Source organism: Oryctolagus cuniculus, chromosome 3, assembly GCF_964237555.1.
Source record: "Oryctolagus cuniculus chromosome 3, mOryCun1.1, whole genome shotgun sequence".
NCBI classification, from domain to species: Eukaryota; Metazoa; Chordata; class Mammalia; order Lagomorpha; family Leporidae; genus Oryctolagus; species Oryctolagus cuniculus.
The window spans coordinates 39,297,303-39,323,493 of NC_091434.1; the positions used below are offsets into that span (position 1 = coordinate 39,297,303).

General features: G+C 45.5%; 1 protein-coding gene across 1 annotated transcript in view; it reads right to left on the reverse strand.

Annotated features, from left to right (window-relative positions):
• Positions 1-26,191, reverse strand: part of AOX4 (aldehyde oxidase 4) — a 56,055-nt gene that overhangs the window by 13,401 nt on the left and 16,463 nt on the right. Inside the window, 18 exon segments of the mRNA NM_001278863.1 lie at positions 1,046-1,273; positions 2,535-2,726; positions 2,916-3,002; positions 3,247-3,334; positions 4,174-4,307; positions 6,360-6,484; positions 8,548-8,644; positions 10,524-10,646; positions 11,883-11,997; positions 12,324-12,493; positions 13,162-13,254; positions 13,894-14,056; positions 15,601-15,785; positions 17,990-18,099; positions 20,960-21,053; positions 21,195-21,346; positions 22,122-22,214; positions 22,462-22,606. Coding sequence (NP_001265792.1) covers positions 1,046-1,273; positions 2,535-2,726; positions 2,916-3,002; positions 3,247-3,334; positions 4,174-4,307; positions 6,360-6,484; positions 8,548-8,644; positions 10,524-10,646; positions 11,883-11,997; positions 12,324-12,493; positions 13,162-13,254; positions 13,894-14,056; positions 15,601-15,785; positions 17,990-18,099; positions 20,960-21,053; positions 21,195-21,346; positions 22,122-22,214; positions 22,462-22,606 — 2,394 coding nt within the window.

Consider the following 26,191-nt stretch of genomic DNA (forward strand, 5'->3'; position numbering starts at 1 on the left):
TTTTTTAATTTGTTTATTTGAAAGGCAGAGCAAGAGAGAGAGAGGGAGTAAGACAGAGAGAGAGAAAGAGAGAGAGAGAAAATCTTCAATCGGCTGGTTCACTTGCCCAAATGGCTGCAACAACTGGGGCTAGGCCAGGCCAAAGCCAGGAGCCTGGAATAGCATCCACGTCTCCCATATGGGTGGCAGGGGCTCAACTACTTGGGCCATCTTCTGCTGCTTTCCCAGGTACATTAGCAGGGAGCTGAATTTGAAGTGGAGCAGCCAGGATTCGAACTGGGAGCTGATAAAGAATACTGGTATCTTAGGCAGCCATTTAACTCACTGTACCACAATGCCAGCCCCAAAGGTGATTTTCTGGTTGCTCAGGTTTGGGGTCCATTGACTTAATCCAAATTCCTCACATAGGAAATAGAAGTCAAGAGAGGGAGAGACGTGGCTAAACCCAGGTTCTTAGTTTGTGGTAAAATCGGGACTGCAATGCAAGACTCCTAACCATATTCTAGCGTTTTCAAAGACCACAGCCTGATGCCTCTTGAAACTCACTGCTGTTGACCACCTCTGGGGCTGATTGTTTTGGAAGAAGAACCTACAGAATGTGCCTATGGCTTCAGGGACCAGAACACAGGTAGGAGGAAGCCGGGTTACACAGGATGGTTTGGCAAGTTGCTGGAATTTTTCTTTAGAGTCATCAATCCCCATCATATGTCATATGTGGCCTGGGGTCCTGCATCTACCCCTGGAGAAACCCAACTCTGTATTGACGTTCATGTCCCTGCCACCACACCTTCGAACAGCAAGTAACTCTCATTGCTTCCAGTCTCCTGAGTCTTTACAGGGACTTCCATGGTCCTCAACCCTAGCTTAGGCTCATTGATCTCCACAGTCCCCAAACCTGGCCTACTCTGTCTATTGCTAAAGGAAACTGTCCCAGTGTCTTCTGTCCCCAGAGTAGACCATCCCCAGTTGCACACAGTTGTCATAGCCAGCCAGCCAGCCCTTTGGAAAAGGGCCCTTGAAGAAGGCACGTCTCTCTCAGCCTCACCTGATTGTAGTAGGCTATAGGGACTCCAATGGTAAACTTCATAGGGACGACGGCCAGCCCCCTCTTCTTCCAGTAATTCTTTTTGTTGAATTCCTCTGCAGCCTTTTTTCTAGCGTGGAATGAAGATTTCTCCAGACAGTCTTTCCAGCATCTTCTCAAGGGCTCTGGATTGAATTTCTGATTGTAGGCTGTTTTGCTGCTTTTCTTATACATGTTTATTTCTTTAACCTAAGAGATGAAAAAATAAAAAGGATTTTAGGAATGGATGTTTGTTCCATATGTGAAGCATGCATTTTTGTTATAAGTCTGGTAGAAAGTCTTTCTAAAAAAGAAAGAACTACTTAACTGGCTATAACTATTCATGTGTAAGTATATGTGTATAAACAAAACAATAACAACAACCATAGAAGCTATTATTTCATATTTGCCAGACTCTAGGCTAAGTGTGTTATGTCAGTTAACTTTGCAATAATGCGGTGAAATGGTAGGTCCATCTTTTTTTTTTTCTTTTTTTTTTTTTTTTGACAGGCAGAAGGGATAGTGAGAGAGAGAGAGACAAAGAGAAAGGTCTTCCTTTTGCCGTTGGTTCACCCTCCAATGGCTGCCATGGCCAGTGTGCTGTGGCCGGTGCACCGCGTTGATCCGATGGCAGGAGCCAGGTACTTATCCTGGTCTCCCATGGGGTGCAGGGCCCAAGCACTTGGGCCATCCTCCACTGCACTCCCGGGCCACAGCAGAGAGCTGGCCTGGAAGAGGGACAACCGGGACAGAATCCGGCGCCCCGACCGGGACTAGAACCCGGTGTGCCAGTGCCGCTAGGCAGAGGATTAGCCTACTGAGCCACGGCGCCGGCCATAGGTCCATCTTAAGTTTGTTAGTAGTGAGATAAAATTTTCCTGATTCAAAATCTTTTTACCATCATGCAATCTTGCCTTGTTTTTAACTTGTTCTCAAATTAATTCCTCAAAGTCTTAAGTTGTGGTAATCGGTTTGCACAGAAGGCTGTAGTCATTCTATGCTCTCTATGCCCTTTGATGGTTTCCAACTGATTCAACTGACGTAGAGACTTGAGAAGCACTTGTGTGTTAGGGCTTGCCATGTGTAGCCACCCCCGGGAGGATGACTCTGTGGAGTAGAAGTGAGTCTTCCCAGCTAGGGCACCCCCACACAAACTGATGACCACAAGACAGTGAGTGAAGCCATCTTCTGCCATAAAACCTCAGTTGCATGGGCCCAGACTAGAGGAGCTACCCAGTGGATCCACAGATTTTGAAGAAATGCTATCTTTTGTTGAAAGCCATTAGATCCTGTGGTTGACTTACAGAAACTCACACAGCAAAAGTTAATTGAGACACAGGGGCGATCACCTTTTTTTTTTTTTTTCTTTCTGTGAGTCTACATAGAGGCTGAAATAATGCTATTTGTAGGTGCTCAAAACATATTTGAAGCAATGTGGTCCGCGTATTATTAGGGGGTTCTGATCGTTTACCTCTTCAGGGAGTAAGTTACATTGAGACGCCACGGCCGTTATGTAAGATTCGACCACCACTGTAGCCTGAGGGAAGCCAAATCCCCGAAAGGCAGTGTTGGATGGCAAGTTAGTTTTGCAAGGTCTTCCTCTGCACCGGAAGTTGGGAATATCATATGCATTTTCTGATTTCAGCACAATGAACTCCGTCACCTGAATTGAAGCCAAACAACATGGAACTTTGTATCTGTCAGATAGTCAAAGCTACTTATCTGAATTTTATTTTTAACTTGAACCCTGCTCAGAAATCATCTAACTTGTGAGACAAATTTTTGTGCAAAATAAAATGTGACATTTACAACTGAAGTGTTCATCTATGGCAACGGCATATTTCTTATTTACCAACTCAGACTCATCAGGGGTGCAACCACCGTTGATGTAATACTCAACATCAGCAGCTTTGATCACACCATTGTTCATGAATCCGACCTGCAAGGCGATAGCAAACCAAACCATGTTGAACACAGACACGTTTGATCATAGCAGTCAATCCACATTTAGCTTTGCACATGATGCGAAAAGGTACATGGGGGATGAACATAATCGCACATCTTTAGGCAGTATTCAAATATTCTTGTTAAGCGATATGGCATTTAGCAGTTGCCTTTCCTATCTGTTGATTAACCCTGGACAACATCTTAGGCAGTTTTCTGAACGTTTTGCTCTCACTCACTTTGTATTTTGCAAAGAGTGGGTGGCGGCCAGCAGTTATCAGCATGTCATCACCACGCTCCAGGATAAATCGGATTGGGCGGCCAGTCCTAGAGGAAACAATGCCGTTAGCATACTGGATGCTTCATAAAGCTGCAGGAACACGGAGATGAGGAAAGAAGACTTGAGATAAACTAGTGGTGTTTAGTGGGAGAGTAATAGACTGTAAACAACATTTTGGAAGACTGGGAGGGGGTGAAAATAAAAAAAATTATTTTGGTTTAGTTAAGTCTGAATATTTATTTCTACATTGCAATGTCATGTGATTTGATTATGCTATTTCCCTTTTGTTTATTGTTTATATTAGGAATGATATGGTCATTTTGCTGTTTTGTGTATAAGTAGATGCTACTGTAAATTTCAATTTGGGATTCTAAAGGGGATACTGAACACCTGCTGTGAGAGGGATGTTGAGGCTGAGAGGTGGAGACCCAGTGCCCTGCTGAGTTCAGCCTCCCTCATCGTCAGGCTCCCGTTTCACCAAGTGTCCTGCAAGGACTCTGGGTTTTGACTGAACGTTCCCAGGGCCTGCAAGCCTGCTCCCTGTAGAAGAGCTTTTTCTGTTGTTGGAGAGAGTCCGTTTTCCTTTTTGCAGCAATAGCCTGGGATACGCTACATTTGTCCTGACTACATCTCAGTGAACTTTGATGGCTACAAGGTTCACAAAAGTCATGGCCATTCCCACATCAGGATGTTCCGACCAGAGGAGGCAGAGACTACCTGAACATTCCTGGGCCGCAGCAACAGCCCGGGTTCACTGCATGACAAAATACGCCTCTTGTAAGGTTGGGCTCTTGTCCCTCCTTCCACGGGCAGCCCCAGCTGAGATGAAAGTGGCGGTGCAGGGCGGCACCCATGCTACCTGGACGGCAGCCGCCGTGACTCTTACTTGTTGGCCGCCACAGCACTGACAGCTCCTAGCAGGGCAGGCTTGGTCACTTTCCCCCCAAATGCTCCTCCAGCTCTTTTCATGTGACAGGCGACTCTACTCCTTGGGACGTTTAGGGCTGCGGCCACATATTCCTGCAAGACATAAGTCCCCGGAGACATAGAAGTGCAATTGAATAGTTTACTTTCTTAGCCATGTATTTCCTCTTTGCCCAGTAAGTCAGATATTCAACAAATATTTATGTTTAAAGAGTGTTGTAATCATTATCATAATCTAATTTTAAGGTGTCAGGCTCCAAAGAAACCTATAGCCATGAAGCAGTCACCCCTCACCTCCCTCCAATCTCCGAGCACTAGGTAATCATAGATCTTCTTTTTTTCTCTGTAGATTTACCTGTTTGGGATGCTTACATAAATGGAACCATCCAATATGTGATTTTTGTGACCGGCTTCCATCTATCATAATGTTGCCAGAGTTCATCTATGTTACAGTAAATATTGGTATTTTATCCTTTTTTTGGCCAAATAATATTCCACTGTACAATTAGGCCACATTTTGTTCATTCATCAGTTGATGGACATTCTGTTGTTTTCTCTTTTGGATATTATGAATGATACTGCTGTGAACACTTGTGTGTAAGTTTTTTTGGGTGAACATATGTTTTCTTTCTTTTTTTTTTTTTGGACAGGCAGAGTTAGACAGTGAGAGACAGAGAGAGACAGAGACAGACAGAGACAGAGAGAAAGGTCTTCCTTTTTCTGTTGGGATGAACATATGTTTTCATTTGTCTTGGGTAGACACTTAGTCATGTCAGTGGTTGGGTTATATGACCCCACCATCCTGAGAAACTGTCAAGCTGTTTTCCAAAGTGGCTTTGGTATTTTTTGAGCCCACAGCAAGGTGGGAAAGTTCTAGTTTCTCTACAACACTTGTTATTGTCTCTTTAATGGTAGCCATTCTAGAGGATATGAAAAGGCTCCTCGCTGTGGTTTTGATTTGCATTTACATTGTGATGAGTAACGCTGAACACATTTTCACGTGCTTGATAGTCACTGAAAGATCTTCTTTAGAGGAGCGCAGATTCAAATCCCTTGTATGGCTTTTGGTGTTGCCTTGGGTTCTTGGCTGAGCAGGTTGTGGGTACCCAGTGGTCTAGTTCCCCCTGGGAAATGGCTGCTATTGTGTAACTAACTGATTGAAACCTAGGAGTTGGTGTTAATAGGTGGCAATGGTGACCTTGGGATGTACATGTTATCTGCTGGAGCTCTGAGCCACAGACCCCCTGCCCAAAGAAACCCCAGATGAAGGCCACTTATCTCGATTTACAGAAAAGGGTGCCAATGCCCAGTGACTTGCAGCAGGTCGCATAGCTGCCTAGGGGCAAAGCCTGTGTCTGCACTTCTCTTCTGTCCACTTCCAGTCTTGCAGTTGTGGAGGTCACGGCCAGATCCCAGCTCAAAATTAATGACCTCTGCCTTTCATTTTGCCTTGATGACAGCTGGGGGCTTCCTCCTCCCAGACAGCCCACCTGCCCTGTTAGGACCCAAGATGTCCACTCACCTGTGCTATACAAGGAAGCCCCCAGTTTTCTCCCTCAGTGATGCTTGTCATTACTCCTCCCCTAGTGCAATTTTTAAAATTACCCACCCCTGCCTGGCACTATTCTGGGGCCAACAATTTCTTTACAGATTGCAAGAGGGGAATATCAAAATCTTTATTGTTTCCCTGGGTGTGATAAAGCCTTATATCTTCACCACCACCACAAGACTGGGATTTACATGCTTCTTATTAAGCTGTATTGATTACATCTTGGAAACACAACTGCTTTATGTGTGCCCCACTGATTCATGGGAACTCTACACTCACATAGAATAGCCATGCAAATGAACCATAGGGCAGAGTTATCACACCAGTGCTTTGACAGTTTCATGCTATCAGTTGTTATAAGGGAAAGATGAACCTTGCCCTGCTTTGGAAGGTACAGACATTTCCAGATCACCTTGAATGGTCTGCTCTTTTAAAGAAATTGTTGCTCCCTTTGAATTCATTCTGGACTTTAGCTAATGTCAAGTTCATGTTATTAGGAGTGGGAGGGTTCCAAAGTTTCCAGCAGTGGGGCACCCGGAGGCAAGGGCCTCACAACACCTGCCCATCTGGAACTAAATTTCCCAACAGTGTCCTGTTACCTGCACGTGGGTTGGAAACTGTGTCCCAAGGTGTAACACCATTTCTTTATCTTCCTCTTTTGGGATAGCCAGGACAGTTTGTGTTTCCATGTAAAAGTGTTCCTGTCCTTCCACGTGGATCTCACCTGTAAAACATAAACACAGCACCATGGTTGCTCACAAATCCCCATGCAGGAGCTCTGGGTGGTGTTTTGTTTATTAATAGTGAGTTGCTTCAGCTTATGGAGGGCTGGACTTCATATTACTGGATTAAATCACTTCTTTTAGTCCTCTCTGTGCCCAACCAGTTGAGTGACCTTGGGTAACTCACTTCAACCCTCTTGGCCTCAGTTTCCTGAGCTGTGCAGTGAGCTGTCACATCTGTGACGTGCTGCACTTGGGAGCACAGGCTAGTCTGGTTACACACCCAGGCTTGACCATCTCCTTGATGAGTGAGTGGACAAGTTTTTAAATCCCAGCTTCCTCAGCTAAAAAAAATGAGAGGAAATAATAATATGTACCTCAATCAATTAGGGGATGTTGAGGATTAGGAGACAGACAGAGAGAGAGAGAGAGAGAGAGAGAACCACATCTGTTGGTTTATTCCTCAAATGCCCACAATAGTCAAGGCTGGGCCAGGCCAGCTCTTCCATGGGGGTGGGAGGGATCCAACTACATGGGCCACGATCTGCTGCCTTCTAGGCTGTGCATTATCAGGAAGCTGAAGTGGGAGTGGGGCCAGAGCTCAGACCCAGACACTCCAGAAGTGGATACTGGTACCTTAATGGCTAGATCAAACATCACACCTAAAGGAAATAAAGGTTTAACTTGTCAGAGCTGAGGTTGTTCCATACCTTAAAACCAGCCTGGTCTTACTGGTTCACGTGAGATTTTTGGTTTGTCCAGTATATCCTTACCATTTTGTGTGTTATACTAGGAGAAATGTTTGGTCTTTATTAAAATACTGGAAGACACTATGTTTATTTTTTAATTACCTGAAAGACCTCTGTGCTATTAAAATAAGTGAATTGTTTTGCTAAGAGTGAAAAGATTATTTAAAAATGTTTCTTGGGACAGTAGAATGTGGGTCATGCAAAAAAAAATGCTGAAAAATCTGCTTAAAATCCAATTAATGTTTTTAAAGGAGAAAAAAATTTATTTTTATATACAGATGGTATGCGTGTATGTGGTCCTCATGGAAATGAAATTGCAACCCCAAAGAGCTGGTCAGACCTGGAAGCCTATATGTCATATTGACAAAAGGCAATACATTTTTGGAAGAATTTCATTCGTTGGTATAGTCTATTAGAAGTGAGGGCTTATGTTCACTAAAAGATAAGCATGATAGTGTCGGCAGAAACACTGACAATGACTTTAACTTGAAAACAACTAAAATGTCCATCAACAACAGAATATATAAATAAATTACAGAATATCCATGCAGTGACATACTACCAAGCAATGAAAAAGAACTACTGATCTGGGGCTGGCACTGTGGCGCAGCGGGTTAACACCCTGACCTGAAGCACCGGCATCCCATATGGATGCTGGTTAGTGATCCGGCTGCTCCTCTTCTGATCCAGCTCTCTCCTATGGCCTGGGAAAGCAGTAGAAGATGGCCCAAGACCTTGGGCCTCTGCACCCGTGTGGGAGACCCAGAAGAAGCTCCTGGCTCCTGGCTTCGGATTGGCTCAGCTCTGGCCATTGTGGCCAATTGGGAAGTGAAGCAGCAGATGGAAGACCTCTCTCTCTGTCTCTCCTCTCTCTGTGTAACTCTGAGTTTCAAATAAATAAATAAATCTTTAAAAAAAAAACCCAAGAACTACTGATCTATGCAACAATATGGATGAATCTCTACACAAACTGTTAAATAAAAGAAGTAGGCACATAAGATTCCATTTATATGAATTTTAAAACATCAAAAACTAAACTACAGTGTTAAAAGTTAGACTAACACCTTGTGAGGAGTTACTAGGAAAGGATACAAGGACGTTTGCTGGAGTGCTGGCCATATTCTGTGCCTTGCTTTGGTTAGTACTTAGATAAGATTATACATAGGTAAAAATTCAAGCTGTGAACTTATTGTGCATTTTCAGTTTTACTTAAGAAACCCTCTGGCTTGCAGAAGCACTGCCTTGGAGCTTCTCAAATGAGCTGATGCAGTATCTTGAACTTGGAAGCTTTGCTATTCTGACCCAAGATGACTCACCTTCAATGATTTGGTCAACGTGTTTAAAGGCTTGCTCCACGTTGCCTTGCTCAATTTTTCTCTCGACAGAAAGGAACGAATTGTGCTCCAGGGCTTGCTGCAGTGGAAAAACAAGCCAGAATTTTTGTTTTTGCATTCTAACAAGCAATTTGTCCCCCACCAAATTCCAGGTTTCTGTTTTGTCAGATCCCACACGAGACTCTCCAAGCAAGAGTAGCATGAAGAATCATTAGAAATTGGATTTAAATGGGTTACAGGCATTGGTGACTCGGTTTTATTCCATGTTCTGAGAAGAGCTGAGGGAGGATTCAGGGGTCTATATATGTGGCCCCATCCCTAGATTGCTTAGCAATGATGGGAGGCAGTGTGGTATTAAGGTGCCAACTCTGGGCTGAAGAGGGTACAACATAGAATTAGGAGAGGTCGAGAAGGAGGAGGCTGGAGGCACCTGGGTGCTTAGGGATGGCCTTTAAGGGCAATCTGATTGTATCTGGGATCATCTGAAGTCTAGATCACATTATGAAACAATAATTTGAGGTTGAAATCGAGAGGAGGACACAATGAGGACAAAACCAGGCTGGCTGGGATGTGGGTTTTCTGCAAAGAAACACTGAAAGATGAGTTTGGAAATTGGATTGAGGCTGGACTATGAAAGACCTTGATTCCATTCTAAGGAGTTGGGATAATATCCAAGGGGGTATTGTTGACCAGGAAAAGTGACCCAACAAACTGTGTGGCTTAGAGAAGTCAGCGTGGTGGGTAGGCAGGCTGAAATGGAAGATGAGAGCCTCCAATGTGGTTATTGCAGTAAATTTTGATAATAATGTGGTGAAGATGGGGCTGGAGGGAAGAGCAAAGGTGGGAATGGAAAGAAAGGGGGCAGATCCAAGAGGCATTTAAAGGACAACTTGAACTTGGCAACTGTCGGGAAGAGCAGGGGAGAATCAAAGAGGATACTCAAGACTGCATCCAATGTCAGGGAGGTGGTCTCAGCACTTACTCTCCTTCTGTCCGTTTATCCCTCTGTCCCTCCATCACCCAACACAACTGCTGAGTGCCAGCTGCAGCCTGGGTGCTTCACTAGGCACTGGTGATAGAACTCACAACGCATGTCCTTGTTCTCACTAATAACACGTAGAACAAAAGTGACAGTGAACTTGCACTGAATGCACTCCCTGGATTCTCTCATTTAAACCTCACAATGGTCTTTTAGCGTGGGTGCTTTCACAGTGCCCATTTTACAGTTGAGTAAACTGAGGGATGGGGACTTTCAGAAACTTGCCAAAGCTTTCATTGCTGTCAAGAGGCTATTAAATGGCAGAGTCAGATTATGAATCCAAGTAGTCTGTCTCCAGAGCTTGCGCATAAGTGGTAAGTGGGAAGGGCGATAGAAGACCCACTAGTTGAACTGCAAGGGTACTTCAAAAAGTTCATGGGAAAATGTTATCAAAAGATAAGGTTATATTGGTACAAGAAGCCCTTGGAAGTCATGCATAGTTTTTCATAGTATGCATTTTCCTTGAACTGTTTGAAGACCCTCAAACAGTCAAGGTTATTTATTTATTTTTGGACAGTAAGCATGCTAGCCAAGTTTAATGAAAAGAAGTAATAAAAAAGGACACCTGATAGACCAAGAGGGGATTTTGGTAATGAACGGAGAGCCAAATGCTACAACTTTTCTGAGCTCCGCGATGCTCTAGGTTTTTCCCACTGACTAGCTTTGGATGTGAGGTCACACGGCTCCAGTATTCTGTACCTTGAGATACAGTACTGAGACCCTTCCTGCCTGGATCCCTCCTATGCAGGCAGGGAAGGTCAAGGTACAGAGATTACTAGAGCCTTTAATCTAAGACTACAGCGACACTGAACACAGTGTAGATGGAGCCACACTTGTATTATTTTATGATTCCATGGGTTGAATTCTGCCCCAAGGAAGCCACCATCAACATTCTGGAAGACACAAGTGTTCTGGTTACCTTGATTGTGATAATCCTTGGCTCTATGTCTTCATAAGCAATCCTCACTTTTTTAGCTGCTGCTTTTGCGTGAGCGTAGGTGTCAGCAGCCACAGTGCAGACGATCTGACCCACGCAAATTACCTGCAGGAAATCCACGTGTTGTAATTCACATAGAGAATCCTCAAAAAGGAATTTCTGTTCCCACACTGTTACAATGGCCCACTGGGATTTTATGACCACAGGAAAGATTTTTTTTACTTATGAGATTAATTTCAAATTGTGTCTTGAGTGTAATTTAGGGGGCACAAAAATTGGATGCAGAGCTTCATTACCTGGCTTTAACAATCTGCAGTCTTGTCTCCAGACACATCCTCACCATTCCCACAGCACCACAATGATCTAGTCAACCTGGAATTCTGTTTTCTTTCAATAGCCAGTGCTCTGTATTCTATATTTTCATGTTTTTTTTTAAAGATTTATTTATTTGAAAGGCAGAGTTACACACACACACACACACACAGACACTGACACACACACACAGAGAGAGAGAGAGAGAGAGAGGGAGAGAGAGAATCATCCATCTGCTGGTTCACTCTCCAAATGGCTGCAATGACTGAGGCTGGGCCAGGCTGAAGCCAGGAGCCTGGAACTCCAGCCTGGTCTTCCCCATGGGTGTCAGGGGCCCAAGTATTTAGGTGATTGCTCACTGCTTTCCCAGGCAGCTGGATCTGAAGCAGAGCAGTGGGACTTGGATGCTGGCCTTGCAGGCAGCGGCTTAACCTGCTGTGCCACACTGCCAGCCCCTCATGACATTTTAGAAGCCCCTCTATTTTTAAAAACTTTATTTTATTTATTTGAAAGGCAGATTACAGAGGAGAGAGGGAGAAGACAGAGAGAGAGAGAGAGAGAGAGAGAGAGATCTTTCATCCACTGTCACTCCCCAAATGGCTGCAAAGACCAGGACTGGGTCAGGCCAAAACCAGGAGCCAGAAGCTTCTTCTGGGTCTCCCACAATGGGGTGGCAGAGGCCCAAACACTTGGGCCATCTTCTACTGCTTTTCTTAGGTGCATTAGCAGGCAGCTGGATTGGAAGTGGAGCAGCCAGGACTCAAACTGGCGCCCATAGAGGATTCTGGTGTTGCAGACGGAGGCTTAACACATTCTGCCACTATGTCGGCCTTTAATATGCTTGTATTAGAACCTTAAAAGGGTCCATGATTCAAAAGAGAAGTTGAGAATCACCGAGGTGGAGTCATTGACTCCCAGCAAGTCTTGGTGTGGTACTCATGAATCCATGGATAGTATAGTAATAATAAATACATATCTTGGTGTTCCCAGCAAATGCACTTGAATAATAAGCTACAGAAAGTCACACACCTCATTCTTTGCATAGAAAATCTCCCCTTTATGGTTATTTTCTCCCGGAACATCTTCTGCTGTTATCACATCAACCACACCTGGAAGTGCCAGGGCTTCTGAAGTATCAATTGATCTAGGAGGGAAAACCTGAAGGTAGCCATTAAGGTTGCAGGGGTAAGTTTATGGTTAATGTAAATGATTCCTTAAACACAGAGAAAAATGATGATGGATTTTTACAATGAACTATGGAGCAATAGCTTACGTTGAAAAATACTGATATTTAACAGTTCTAACTCTAGGTCATAGAGTCTTTCATAACTATGCTGAAGAAGTGACTGATTCCCACCCAGAAGAGGAAATGAATACTCTAAATTAACTGAAATACATGATAAGCTCTCAGCTTGGATATGAAACTGAATGCATGTCAGTAACACATGGAAACATCTTTTATTTCCTTACATGATATTGGCATGAGCTCTGGTGCTGGTGACCACAGCAAGATAGAGTTCTTGGTCCACGGCGGGCATGTCATCTATAAACACAGCCTCTCCAGTGGCATGTTTAATGGCCGACTGGTGCATGATCGGGTGTCCAACTGGATCTTGTAAGGGTTGAGCGGGATCCACACACTGTTGATGAACAGAGCAAGTTATGTTACAACAGAAATTCTCATGACCCAACCATGCAGTTTGATATATCTGGCTTACTCACAAGTCAAGCAAAACTATAGGCAATTGGAATCCACATCTGTGAGTCAAGGTTAATAAATACACATTGAGTGGTATGGTAAGGGATATATTCTGGTTACAATCCCCTCTCTTCCTACCAGAAAGACACTGTTCCTGTCATCAAGGATTCTACTATGTTGTTGAAGAATCAATGCATTTACAAACACACATTAAAATAATGTGGTCAGGGCTTGGTGTTTGACGTAGTGGGTAAAGCTGCTGTCTGCAATACCGGCATCCTATATGGGCGCTGATTCATGTCCCAGCTACTCCACTTCTGACCCAGGAAGGCAGACAATGAACAAGAAAAGAAGGCAATTTTAGCCAATAAAATGGAAAATGATGGAGAAGAGAGATTCATAATCTAATCTTTTGGTTGACCTTGAGTAAAAGCAGAGGCCCTAACCCAAGCAAGTGATGTGTGTGTGACAGCAGGTAACATCAGCTAGCTTTAGTAGACTTCATCTTTGTAATAAAAATGTAATTATTGGAGAGAGATGTGTCCAAAATGCATACACCTGAATACATAGACAGATTAAAAAACAAACTCCCCCTGTTCCACCACCAACCTGGAACATCTGAATCCCTTGGGGAGTTTCTATGGGGAAATCTTCTAGAGCGCTCAGGTATGTTTCTGGAATATCGGGGAACTTCTTAGGATCCTGTAAAGATTATTTCATGTTTAGTTTTGCAATCTGGGTGACTATCACAGAAAAATAGCTATAGAAATAGGGTTATCCAATGTGTCTTCTTAGATCTTAGACTCCAGTTGGGCTGGGAGAGAGTCCTGAGCTTTGAGTTCCATAGGCTGTTAGCCATTGTTTGAAGAAAAACAACATCTATTTACACACAGGAAAATGAATGTTACTGGTATTTCCAGAAGCTATACTAAAAAATTAAGTGCGTGTGCACACACACACACACACTTTCATAAAGAATGGTTTTCAAGGATGTACAGCAAAACGTTTATAGTGGTTATCTATGTCTGATGGGGTTATAGATGATTTTCCTTTTTGGTTTATTCACATTTTCAGAATATTGCTTTAGTAAGAAAATTATGCTAAAAAAAGGAAAAAATTAGTCTAATTTACTTACTGAAGTCTTTTAACACCATTGTAAGTCAACCCAACCTGCTACCCATCCCAGGACCCTTGATGTATTGACCAAACCAGGCGAGGTACATCTTTCATCCACAGACTCCTGCCCAGGGAGGCAAGAACCCAGAGACCCAGAGACCCAGGGACCCAGGGACCCAGAGACCCAGGGACCCAGGGACCCAGGGACCCAGAGACGCTATTCACCATTTTATTTAGTCCTTGCCGCACTTTCAGGTAGAATTTGAAGAGCAGGCTGACGATGAGGGTCCGCTTGTATTCCACCATGCCCCCCTTAGCTGCTGGCGGGATGTAAATCTCATCCAGGACCAACCGGCACGCGTCGCCCAGCATTTGGTCATCCCATGACCTAGTAGGAAAGAACGTAGACACTTCACAGAAGAGGCCAAGACTAAACCTTCAGCAAGAGAAGATGGAGCGCACACTGGATCCACCTGTGCATCGCAACCAGCTATCCTGAGCAGATTTCACTTGCTTTCTTTAGCTTCCTGGCACAGGGGTTCCCAAGTCCTTCTTTATTATCCCCTTTAACTTCATGGGCTGGGAATGGTGATTTACCTCCAAGAGCTTGGGTAAAATAAACCACTAAAGTCAAACTTGGTCTTGTTCACCAACTGTGTTTCTGACACTTGGAGTTGAAAGGGATGCACACACTGTTACAGGTCCCTCTGACACACTCTAGGCTGAATAACACACGGCCAAGTTACTGAAGACAGCTGTGAGACGTCTGATGAACGAACGCTCTTCTTAACTGCTTATGGGTGCATGGGGTTATTTAAGATCTAATGAATCGTGATGGGTATAAAAACGTGGCTAAAGTGATTGTGAAAGCACTTTTTAAAATAAATGTGAAAGTCCATTTTTACAATTTTTTTAAATTTAGATTTAATGGAAGTAACAGAAGAAAGGCCATTGAGTCATTTTGAATATTTTATCTTCTTCATGTGGTTAGAGGACATCGTCAGATGCCTGGATGCAGTATTAGACACATCTCCAGGTCAATTTTAAGTGAACACTTAAAGATAACATCTATTTAAATAATGTAATTTGTGTTTTCATCTTTTTATTTATTTTTATTTTAATTTGAAAGGGTGGGGGGAGGGGGAGGGCCTGGGCCAGGCTGAAGTCAGGGTGGGTGGCAGGGACGCAAGTAGTTGAGCCGTTCTCTGTTGCCTGCCAGAGTGTGCAATAGCTGGCCCTGGATTGGGAGTGGAGCCGGGACTCAAACCCAGGGCCTTGGATATGGGCTGTGGGTATCCCAAGAAGCATCTTAACCACTGCCACAAACACCTGCTCCACTGTACCTTAGTCTTGTTGCAGAAACCTGCAATGTAAGAATCTTTGTACCTTGACGAGACTTGGCTTTGGGGCAGCTTATACTTTTTTGTACTTTTCTGCAGAGCCTAAATTTTCTATGATATTTCTATATTATTATTTTTTTTAAATTTTTTTTGACAGGCAGAGTGGACAGTGAGAGAGAGAGACAGAGAGAAAGGTCTCCCTTTGCCGTTGGTTCACCCTCCAATGGCCGCCACGGCCGGTGCGCTGTGTCCAGCACACCGTGCTGATCCGATAGCAGGAGCCAGGTACTTATCCTGGTCTCCCATGGGGTGCAGAGCCCAAGCACTTGGGCCATCCTCCACTGCACTCCCGGGCCACAGCAGAGAGCTGGCCTGGAAGAGGGGCAACCAGGACAGAATCCGGCGCCCCGACCGGGACTAGAACCCGGTGTGCCGGTGCCGCAAGGTGGAGGATTAGCCTAGTGAGCTGCGGCGCCGGCCGATATTTCTATATTATTAATAAACAGAAAAAAAATCCCCCAAGTGCTATTTTCATTAAAAAATTAAAACCGGAAAGGCCCAAGTTGCCTGTCCCCGCTGTGCTGAGGCATACCTCCCAAGGAGCCGCTGGCAGGTTTGTTTGGCAGCCACAACAGTGGAGGCGACACTTCCATAGAACATTTGAAGGTCCTTGATTGTACTTGTGCCATCTTCAAACTTCACACTCATCCCGGCATTGACAATGGCAAAGGCGTTCTCCTGCCGTTGAGCCTGCCGGAGCCCCAACACGAAGTGCCCCTGGAGAGAGAAAACCCTTCAGAGTATTTAGGGCTTATCCCTGCCATCTGCCATTCAGCAAGAACTTTGATGGTGATGTATAATGAAAAGATGCCATGGTGGGTGCTGTTACCAACAACATTGTTGGCTGCCTGTGAGGTCTGTCCTGCACACGTCATATGTATTTTTATTGAATTCTCACACTAATCCTACTCATTCCCAGTGCATAGAAATGCAGAGGTTAAGTAACTTGCACAAGATCACCCAGTAAGTAGCAGAGCTGAGGTTGGAACCCAAGCAGTCTGGCTCCAGAGTCTATGATTAGCCCTATACAATACGCCCGCCTTTCAACTCAGAATCTCCATATGTGACCCTGGCCAAGGGACTTAAAACTCTTTGGGTCTTACTTTTTTCTTCCAAATGAGATGATTGGTTTTGGCTGCATGGTGCCTTAGGAGCTGCTGAGTGGGCTGAGGGGAAGGTCAGGAGGTCTGACCTTTTTCAGTCTAAACTGTGACCTCTGCTAGAATGGAACATGGGAACCAAGCTGTTTTTGAGATGGAAAGTGCCGGTGATAAAGAAGTGTTTAGACGCACTGGGCATATTTACCCCACCCCCCGTACTGACTGGTGGGGACTCGTCCCTCCGTTCCGGCTGCTAACAACCCTTACCATCGCCTTCCTCAGTTACTGCAGTCTCTCCCCCAGCCAATTTATCCTCCACCTTTCTACTGGGGTCATAGTCTCAAAATACTATTTCTCTTGAAATTCAACTTTGTTTAGAAGCTTTCAAGGGTGGCCCTCTGCCAACAAGTACAAACTCCCACTCTGCGATGGAGTCCAGCATGCCTCCCAGGCGCGCACCTCACTGGGCTGCTCTGACCACAGGGCCCTGCTCCCTGCTGCTCCCTGCCACCATCCACGCCCACGTAGTTCCCCTCACAGGAGCGACTGCCCCTCCTCCCCGATTCAGAGGCTGCCATCCTCCGTGTTCTACCCCAGCTGCCTGCCCTGCCCTTCGAATCACTCCAAGGAACGAGGGCTCAACCACACACTGGAACTACTCTATTTCCTGTGCTAGGTGACTCTCTTCTTCCCATTTCAAGCCCGTCTTGTTGGAGACGGGGCGACAGACTCTCTTAGTGTCTTCCAGGTGTAGCACTGCGCCAGGGATATAGAGTGGGAGGTGGTTAACACACAAGCAGTTTTATTTAGACTATCTGGTTAATAAATGTTGGTTGACGGTTAAGTATCATGATGACAATGAACTTGATGTAGATGATATTGACTGTAGACTTACTCAGTTGTGGCTAGGATGAATGTTTATCTGAAATCAGAAATTCAACTCACATAAAAGTTCTTCTATAGCAGGGCCAATATATTCTTTAGGCACAGAGATAGAGCCCAAGATGCTTTTAACAAGTCCATGGGAATGTTTTACTTTTAATTTCTTTTAAACTAAAATTATATGGGCCTGTGCTGTGGCATAGGGGGTAAAGGCGCTGCCTGCAGTGCTGGCATCCCATATGCGGGCTGGTTTGATTCCCGGCTGCTCCACTTCTGATTCAGCTCTCTGCTATGGCCTGGGAAAGCAGTAAAAGATGGCGCAAGTCCTTGGGCCCCTGCACCCACATGGGAGACCCGGGGGGAAGCTCCTGGCTCCTGGCTTCGGATTGGAGCAGTTCCAGCCATTGTGGCCATCTGGGGAGTGAACCAGCGGATGGAAGACCTCTCTCTCTCTCTCTGCCTCTCCTTCTCTCTCTGTGTAACTTCTTATTTTCAAATAAATAAATAAATCTTAAAAAAAAAAAAAGAAAAAAAAAAACCCAGGTCACTTCCTCAAAGTCAGTGTCCAGCTCGGCCTCTCCACCTGCTCTCCTCTTGGACCAGAAGTATTTTCTGTCTCTTGCCCATCAAATGAAAGTTTCTTTTCTGTCTAGCAAAAGTTTCTGCCTCTTTGCAAATTGTTTCCCGGCTTTTTATTTCTATACCAGGCTGCGGAAAAGAGCCCAGGAAACTCGCTCCTGTAACCGCCCCCCCCCCCCCACCTCCTCGGCCTGTAACAAAATCAAATGGCCAGCGGGACATTCTCCCTCCCCTGTGCTCAGCCCAGACAGTCTCCAGGAGACCGCTGGCTCAGCCCAGGGAGGAGGCCGCTGCCCCAGAAGCCGCACACAGGGCGAGCGGGGCCTCCCGCAGCCGGGGAGTGAGTCCGGGAGCGCTCACCTGAGCAGTGTAAGGGATGAAAACCGACAGCACAATCTCTTCCGGTTTCAGGTCGGCCTCGGGCGATCCTTCCAGGAAAGGGCCGTTCAAAGGAATCTGCCGTTCTCCTTCTGTGGGAGAAATGGCCTTGATTAGGACGAGCTGGCCAGGTTGGCGCAGCCCGCGTGGGACGGGATGACTGGCAGAGCAAGCGGAGTCCAGCTCCCAGCCTGGGGCACCCGAGGAGCGTTGGGGAAGTTTTGGGGTCCTTGTCTACAGAATGACAGGGGCGGGCCAGACAAACTGAGAAGTCTGTTCTGGTTCCCATAGCCTGCTATACACCGCTCACAAAGTTCGGGCTGGAACTTTAAAGCTACTTGGAAACAACTCAGTACAATACTTGTGCTGGGATGTCACTAGCAGGAGAATGGAGAGGTTAAGTGACACTGCCAAAGTCCTGGGGGTGGGGAACTAGTGGCCAAGGTGGAGTTTCTCTCTCACACACCACATGCACGCACGTGCACACACACACACACACGTACCTCAAAAAGTTCATGGAAAAATGGAATTGAAAGGTAAGTTTATTTTCATGCCAATTTTTTTTAAATCCATGCACAATTTTTTCTATTCTTTTACAGTGAACTTTCTGAAGACTGCTTGTATACACGGAGATGTAGATATATGTATTCACACCATACACACACAAACAGCCTTCTGTGTCAGGGGTTCCACATCTGAGGATTAAACCAACCTCACACTGAAAATAAAAATTGTGTTTGTACTGAACCTGTATGGACTTTTTCCTTGTTATTATTCACTTAACAATACAGGGCAACAACTGCTTGCATGTAATTTGCATTAGAATAGATATTGTAAGTAAGCAGGGTCTGTACTGGTTATGTGCACTTGCTATGCCATCCTGTAAAAGGGACTTCAGTGTCCTTGGATTTTCATTATGGGGGAGGGAGCTTTCAGAACAGATCCCTGAGGGGAAAATTATCTATCTCCTATCTATAAAAAGAGAGAATGCATGAATTCCAGACTTTTTTGCACCCAAATAAACATTTTTTTAAAAGATTTTATTTATTTAGTTGAAAGGCAGAGTTACAGACAGGGAGAGAGACAGACAGAGAGAGGTCTTCCATCCACTGGTTCACTTCCCAAATGACCACAAAGGCTGGAGCTGGGCCGATCCGAAGCCAGGAGCCAGGAGCTTCTTCCGGGTCTGCCACGCAGGTGCAGGGCCCAAGGACTTAGGCCATCTTCCACTGCTTTCCCAGGCCACAGCAGAGAGCTGGATGGGAAGTGGAGCAGCCGGGACTCCAGGAATGTCGGCATGCCAGGTGTGAATGCTTAACCTGCTACACCACAGCGTGGGTCCCTAACTTATCTTTTAATTCCATTTTGCTGTTAACTTTTGGACATACATATATATTTGTCCTTTTTTATCGTTGAATTAATTTAAAAAATTTTTTCAACATTTTGCCATATTTGCTTCATATGTAAATATTAGATACATACACATATACACTATTTTTCTTGAAAGCAAGGATATTTACATTATGTGATTTGAGATTCATAACAAGAATCATAAAATGAGGGAAGAGTAGTATATTATTATGTAAGGGATATAATTCAGTGAACATAATGCTTATAAATATCTATATGCCAAGTGATGTGTCATCCACAGATTATTTTATACTATATAATTTTATATTTTATACTATATATATAAATTTAAATATATAAACTTCCACATATGAGAGAAAACCTATGGAATTTGCCAGTGCTTGGCTTATTTCACTTAGCATAATGATCTCCAGTTCCATCCACTTTGTTGCAAATGCCTATTAGAACTGATATGAGCAGCCAGTGCTGTGGCATGGTAGGTTAGGCCTGTGGAGCCAGCATCCCATATGAGCACCAGTTCAAGTACCAGCTGCTTCACTTCCGATCCAGTTCCCTGCTAATGGCCTAGGAAAGCAGTGGAGAATGGCCCAAGTGCTTGGGCCTTGGGCCCCTGCACCTACATGGGAGACCCAGAGGAAGCTCCTGCTTCCTGGCTTCGGATTGGTCCAGCTCCAGCTGTTGAAGCCATTTGGGGAGTGAACCAGTTGATGGATGACTTCTCTCTCTCTCTCTCTCTCTCTCTCTCTGTAACTCTGCCTCTCAAATAAATAAATAAATCTTAAAAAATGAGAGAATTCAGCAAAGTTGAGGGATACAAAACCAACACACAAAAATCAGTACAATTTTTAGACAGTAACAATGGTCTTACTGAGAAAAATTTTATAAAAACAATCCCATTTCTAATAGCTACCCAAAATTAAATATCTTGGGATTAAACTTAACCAAGAATATGGAAGACCTCTACAATGACAATCTCAAAAGACTAATGGAAGATATATGTATAGTATTAAACAGCTTGCCATATTGTCTTATTTGAGCTATAATATTGTTTATTAAATGTAGTTTTTAATCAAAAAGAACGTATCTCACATCAATAGCCCTTTGAATATTTGTATTTGCTTTTATATCCTTAAATTTAAATCATTTTCCTTCACAAAGTTCAAAATGTTTTTGAGTAAAGAGGGAAGCATAAACTTGATTTTTATTTAAAATGGAAAGTCCTATAAGAAAAATTGCTACTTTATGAGGCTCTGAAATAAAATAGCCATAAACCTTTAAAACCACAGAGAGGACTCTTAACTTTTTCTGCGATTGCTTTGATACAACAATTGGGGCTGCTCAGAAATGTGGCCAGATCATTAAGAAGGGTTGTCAGGTGCAGTAAGGATCTTATCTTCAAGATCCAGAGCATCTGGGGAGCAGGGTGATTGATCAGTTTCTTCCTTAGGTCCAAGGTGGTTTAAGCAGCCTGAGTCTAACTAGACATTCCTGGGGCTCTATCTCATGGTTTCCAGTAAGAGCTGTGAAACAGACGGAATAGGTGCAAAATACGTGTAGAACGCCCACAGTGTGGTCTCTTACCTTTAGATATCAGATTGATGATAGCATTTCCTGCAGCCAAAATGGGATTTAGGTCAGAAAAACGAGGCCGGGTCACCACGTGTCCTCCTACGGTCTAAATTAAAAAAAGGTGACACTTAAAAAGCTATGATGGTTATTTGACAAATAAAAATTACATACTCAGGAATTTGCTAAACTGAAGAGAACTGTAGGGCTGCCCCTAGCTGCTTATGTTATATGACAACAGAGAACATACAGCCATGTTCCTAATCTGGGCTCCTGCAAGCGTCCTCAGGTGACTGAGGAGAGCGCGGAAGGTCTTGGTCCTCTCTTTCGGTTGCTCCGAAACGATAAACTGTAAGGCGTCATTCAGCTGGGCCAGGCTGTATCCCGCACCAATGGTCACCCCTGCAAAGAAAATAAACTCTAAGCTTAAAGTGACAAGTCACAAGACAGGTTGCATGGACACCATCTCTTAAATAATCTCCTCTGTCTATATTTGCTTGAAATGACAAAACCAAAGGAAATTAAATGTCCTTCTGCTAATTTTCTTTTTCCAATGTTCTTATTCCCAGATACTAAATACCAAATTATTTTTCTTAGTCATTTTCCATAGACATCTAAAAGGCATTACTTCATTTAGTTTTCCCCAAATAAACTGACCAAATATGGACATTCTAGTCACAGTTCTACAAGATTTTTAAAAGACTATTTAGTCTAAGTGGGAATTGACCTGCAACATTTGCATTGCTCATTTGCACTTCTTCCCTATTCATGTCTTCTTACTGCTCCCTTAGGTTTTTTTCCAAAAATAACAACACTAGACACCTGCCTGTATTTTGGGTCCATTTTATATGCAGGTGTGCTGACGGGGGATGGTTTCAGTAGGGGTGTCATCTAATTGATGCATTCCTGATGGGCTCAGTACTGTCTCCAAGGGAATGAAATATGTATAAAGTACTGAGACACATACCACACAGAAACAGACACACAGTTCATCTGTGGTATTAAAACGCCATGGAAGGAAATTGTTCCTTAGCTGGGTGATAGTGACGAGAGGTCAAGAAACACCCATCTGGTTCTACAGGCTGACTCAAAGTCATCTGGTGCATGTCATTCATTGCAGAGGGCTCACCAACAGCCAATGGGTGCATTTTATTTGAAGGAGGTGGTGCTTACTTACCATCATCTGTGGTGTTCACAAAATACAGTTCTGGGAGCCCCAGTGGAGATAGGAAAACTGGGTAGAATTTATCTTCAAATTTAATGTTGTGTCCTTAAGGGAGAAAGTATTTAACGTAATTAGAAAAGCTAGAGGAGACCATGAATGCTAATAGATGCTGCTTACTGATAAGCCAGAATGAAAGTTGTGGCTTGAATGGCTTGCTTGCAAAACAGAGCATTCAGAAGGGCCACCGGTCACATTAATAAACATGAACAGCGTTTATGAAGAGTTGATAAAGAGACAGAGAAGTACCAGCTCACCTCAGCTGGGCCAAAGAGCGCTGGTACTGAGCACTTACCCACCGTGGTGTTCCCCATGACCAGCGGCGCTTTGGGGAACTTGGCTCTCAGCTCCAGGAGGTCCTCCAGGGTCGCAGGGGTGATCCAGGTGGTCCTCTCCCCCTGGAACGTCAGCCTCCTCTTCTTTGGGTCTTCTGCCATTCTCTGCAGAGAAACAAAACCAACACCACTTTCAGGCACCGCTCTGGGCGTCCCAGGGGTCTGCTGGTCATTTTTCCTGTGGAAATCCAGCCTGGCGGGATGAGGAAAGAGTGGTCTATGTGGAAGAACCCAGGCCAGTCAGCTCTGAGTGGGCATCACTGAAGAAATATCATGATGGGTGTCCACCAACGACCGGATATGGAGCAGTCTCCATCTGTATCTGTGAAGGGAGTCTGGGAAGACGAAACAACACGGTATAGTCACTGTGTCTTAGCCTGGAATCAAAGTGCCAGGCTTCCTGTGCCAATTTTGCTCTAAAAATGACTCGGAAGTCAAGAGATCATGTGGGGAGCAAACCGGACTAGACTGTTACTGGAATTAGGACTTATTCTATGCATCTGCTCTCCCACAATATGGCGCTGGGAGAGAAGTAAACAGCTTCCGCACAGCTGCCTCCAGTTCAACTAATAAACTGTAGGACTTGCTATTGATTGGAGGAGAGCAGCGTACTCGGCGTGTGGGCAGCCGAGTTAGGATTGGCGGAGGAGGACTATAAAGGAGGAGAGAGACGGCATGCACCAGGAACATCTATGGGGAACATCTAAGGGAACCCGTGCAGCCCCCGAAAGAGCCGGCCGGCGGTGTGCCACTCCCCTGCGGAAGTGGGGAATGCGGCCAGGGGGAACTGCCCTTCCACGGAGGTGGAAGGGATAGTAGCCAACCCGGGAAGAACCAGCAGCAAACCCGGGGAGGGCCGAGCAGACAGAAAGAACAGCGCAGGGTTCAGTGTTGCTCCCCCACGAAGAGGGGGAGCGACATAATGGTGCCGTGACTCGGATATGAAGCCTAGGCAGGATTTAGTGTTGCTCCTCCATGAAGAGGGGGAGCGACATAATGGTGCCGTGACTCGGATAGGAAACCTAGCTCGGATAGAAAACCTAGGACGGATAGAAAACTTAGGAGGGAAGAAACGGGAAGAACTGGGAAAATACCGGAGAGAGAGACTAGTAAATAGCCTAGGGAAAAGCCGGACGAAAAGGGTGCCGGAAGAAGCTATTGAAAGCCTAGGCATAGACTTGGATACGGACTACGGGGGGAAGCTGGGAGAAATCTCTAAGGTCGAAAGCGAAAGTGAAAGCTAGAACAAACAGACTCGGATGCGGACTGTGGGGAGAGGCCAGGAGAAATGAGGGAGGAGTATTGTTGGAGGAAAGCTTGGGGAAACATACCGGGTAGAGAAAAATGTTAGGGAAATTGAAGCCGTGGGGGGCAGGCCAAGGCGGACACGAAAGCCACTTTGGGATTCTCAAGTTAGCCCGGGAATAGGGGGCGAAAAGTTGAAACCAGAAGCTGAGACGCAAGCCAGATTGGGATCCGTCTGATTAGCCCGGGGAGCAAAGGACGGGAAGCCAAACCGTGGGGCGGAGACGTACGCTGGGTTGAATTCGCCAGGCTAGCCCGGGGAACTTGGATTGAATGCTAGTGGTGGAGACGCAAGCTACGCTGTGTTACTCGCGGAAGCCGCCGCGTGCAGAGAGAGCACGGGGCGTGAATAGATAGGGAACGCTGGCGTAGGCCGTGGTTCAGACGCGAAAGGGTTAAGCGTGGAGACCGCGGAGCGCGCGAAGCCGAGCCGCGCAAAGCCGGGAAGCTGCGCAGATGAGAGAGGCGCGCGGGCTGAAGCGGCACAGAGCCGGGAACCCGCCGGCGGGGCGAGGTGCCGGAAAGCTGCGGGGATAAGAGAAACAGAAGTTTGGAAGTGGAGTGAGAGAAATGGGAATGTTGGCAGATAGAAGTAAAATGGGAGAAATAGGAATGCCCGGAGATAGAGAAATAGAGAAAAATAAGGCCTCCCCTCAACATGGCAACGAGAAAGTTTGGATTCGGTCTGCCTAATCAAGTGAGGCGATGAGCACCTGCGGGCAGCTAGCAGCTTATGCGCCGCAGGTCACCGAAGACAGGCACGAATTAACATCAGTAAAGCTTCCCCACAATGCAACAATTAGGAGGCTTGGATTCGGTCTGCCTGATTTAAGGCGGTAAGCGCCAGCAAGCAGCTCGACCAGAGTATGAGCTGCAGGTCACCGAAGATAGGCACAAACCAACACTAATAAGTCTCCCCCACAATACGGCAATGAGAAGGCTTGGATTCGGTTTGCCTGATAGGTTTTGTAAACACCTGCAGGCAGTTCTAGCAGAGCAGAGCATGCGCTGCAGGGCACCGAACACAGGCACGCATCAGCGCCTAAAAACCTCCTCACAATGGCGAAGAGAGGACCCGGATTCGGTTTTCCTGATTGATAGGACTTGTAAGAGCCTGTGGCAACTCTAGCAAGTAGAGCAGAGTGTGTGCCGCGGGACACCGAAGACAGGCGCGTATCAACGCCAAAAATAAAAAGAAAGGGGGATCTGTGGGGAGCAAACCGGACTAGACTGTTACTGGAATTAGGACTTATTCTATGCATCTGCTCTCCCACAATATGGCGCTGGGAGAGAAGTAAACAGCTTCCGCACAGCTGCCTCCAGTTCAACTAATAAACTGTAGGACTTGCTATTGATTGGAGGAGAGCAGCGTACTCGGCGTGTGGGCAGCCGAGTTAGGATTGGCGGAGGAGGACTATAAAGGAGGAGAGAGACGGCATGCACCAGGAACATCTATGGGGAACATCTAAGGGAACCCGTGCAGCCCCCGAAAGAGCCGGCCGGCGGTGTGCCACTCCCCTGCGGAAGTGGGGAATGCGGCCAGGGGGAACTGCCCTTCCACGGAGGTGGAAGGGATAGTAGCCAACCCGGGAAGAACCAGCAGCAAACCCGGGGAGGGCCGAGCAGACAGAAAGAACAGCGCAGGGTTCAGTGTTGCTCCCCCACGAAGAGGGGGAGCGACAGATCAAAAATAGCTCATAAACAAAATTGTCCTTGGGAAAAAAGCTTTTAAATCATTCACCACCTATAGGGTAATTGGATTTTTTCCCACAAATCTGAAGATATACATACATACCTATATAGATACAGACACGTAACTACATATATACTTATGTAGTGATATGTATATACATATTATCTACAGGACTTGAATCTTCACACTAGTGCCACACCCAGGACATCCAAGTTCCTGCCCTCTGTGGGGACAGAGGCCTTCTGGGAAGCCAGCATGAGCCTACCTCTCAGCTCATGTTCTTCCCAGACAAGGATTGGAACCCCGGCCTGCCGCACTACATACATTCTTTGTCTCCCCGGTGAGTTGAAACCACAGAGTCCATGGTGGGGATAGGTAACTCCATTCTTCTAAGGATTATTGCAGTCTTCCTTTGCTGCTTTTGCAAACTGCCTGGAAGGTCTCTCACAGTGAAGCTGTGCGACCTCGCCCGAGTCACGTCCACTCGGGCCTCAGGGGCTTCAGCGGACCCCGGGGCTTCGACCCTCTGATGTCTCTGATGTCCCGGCAGCAACACTCTGACCAACTGTCTGCGTCCACTACTTACAGTAGAAACGAGCAAGTCTCTCAGCACGGACTGCTGCTCCCTTAGTGTGCTTTGGGACACACTTCCGACTTTCAATTCTGAAACTTAGTACATCCGCAGTGTAACA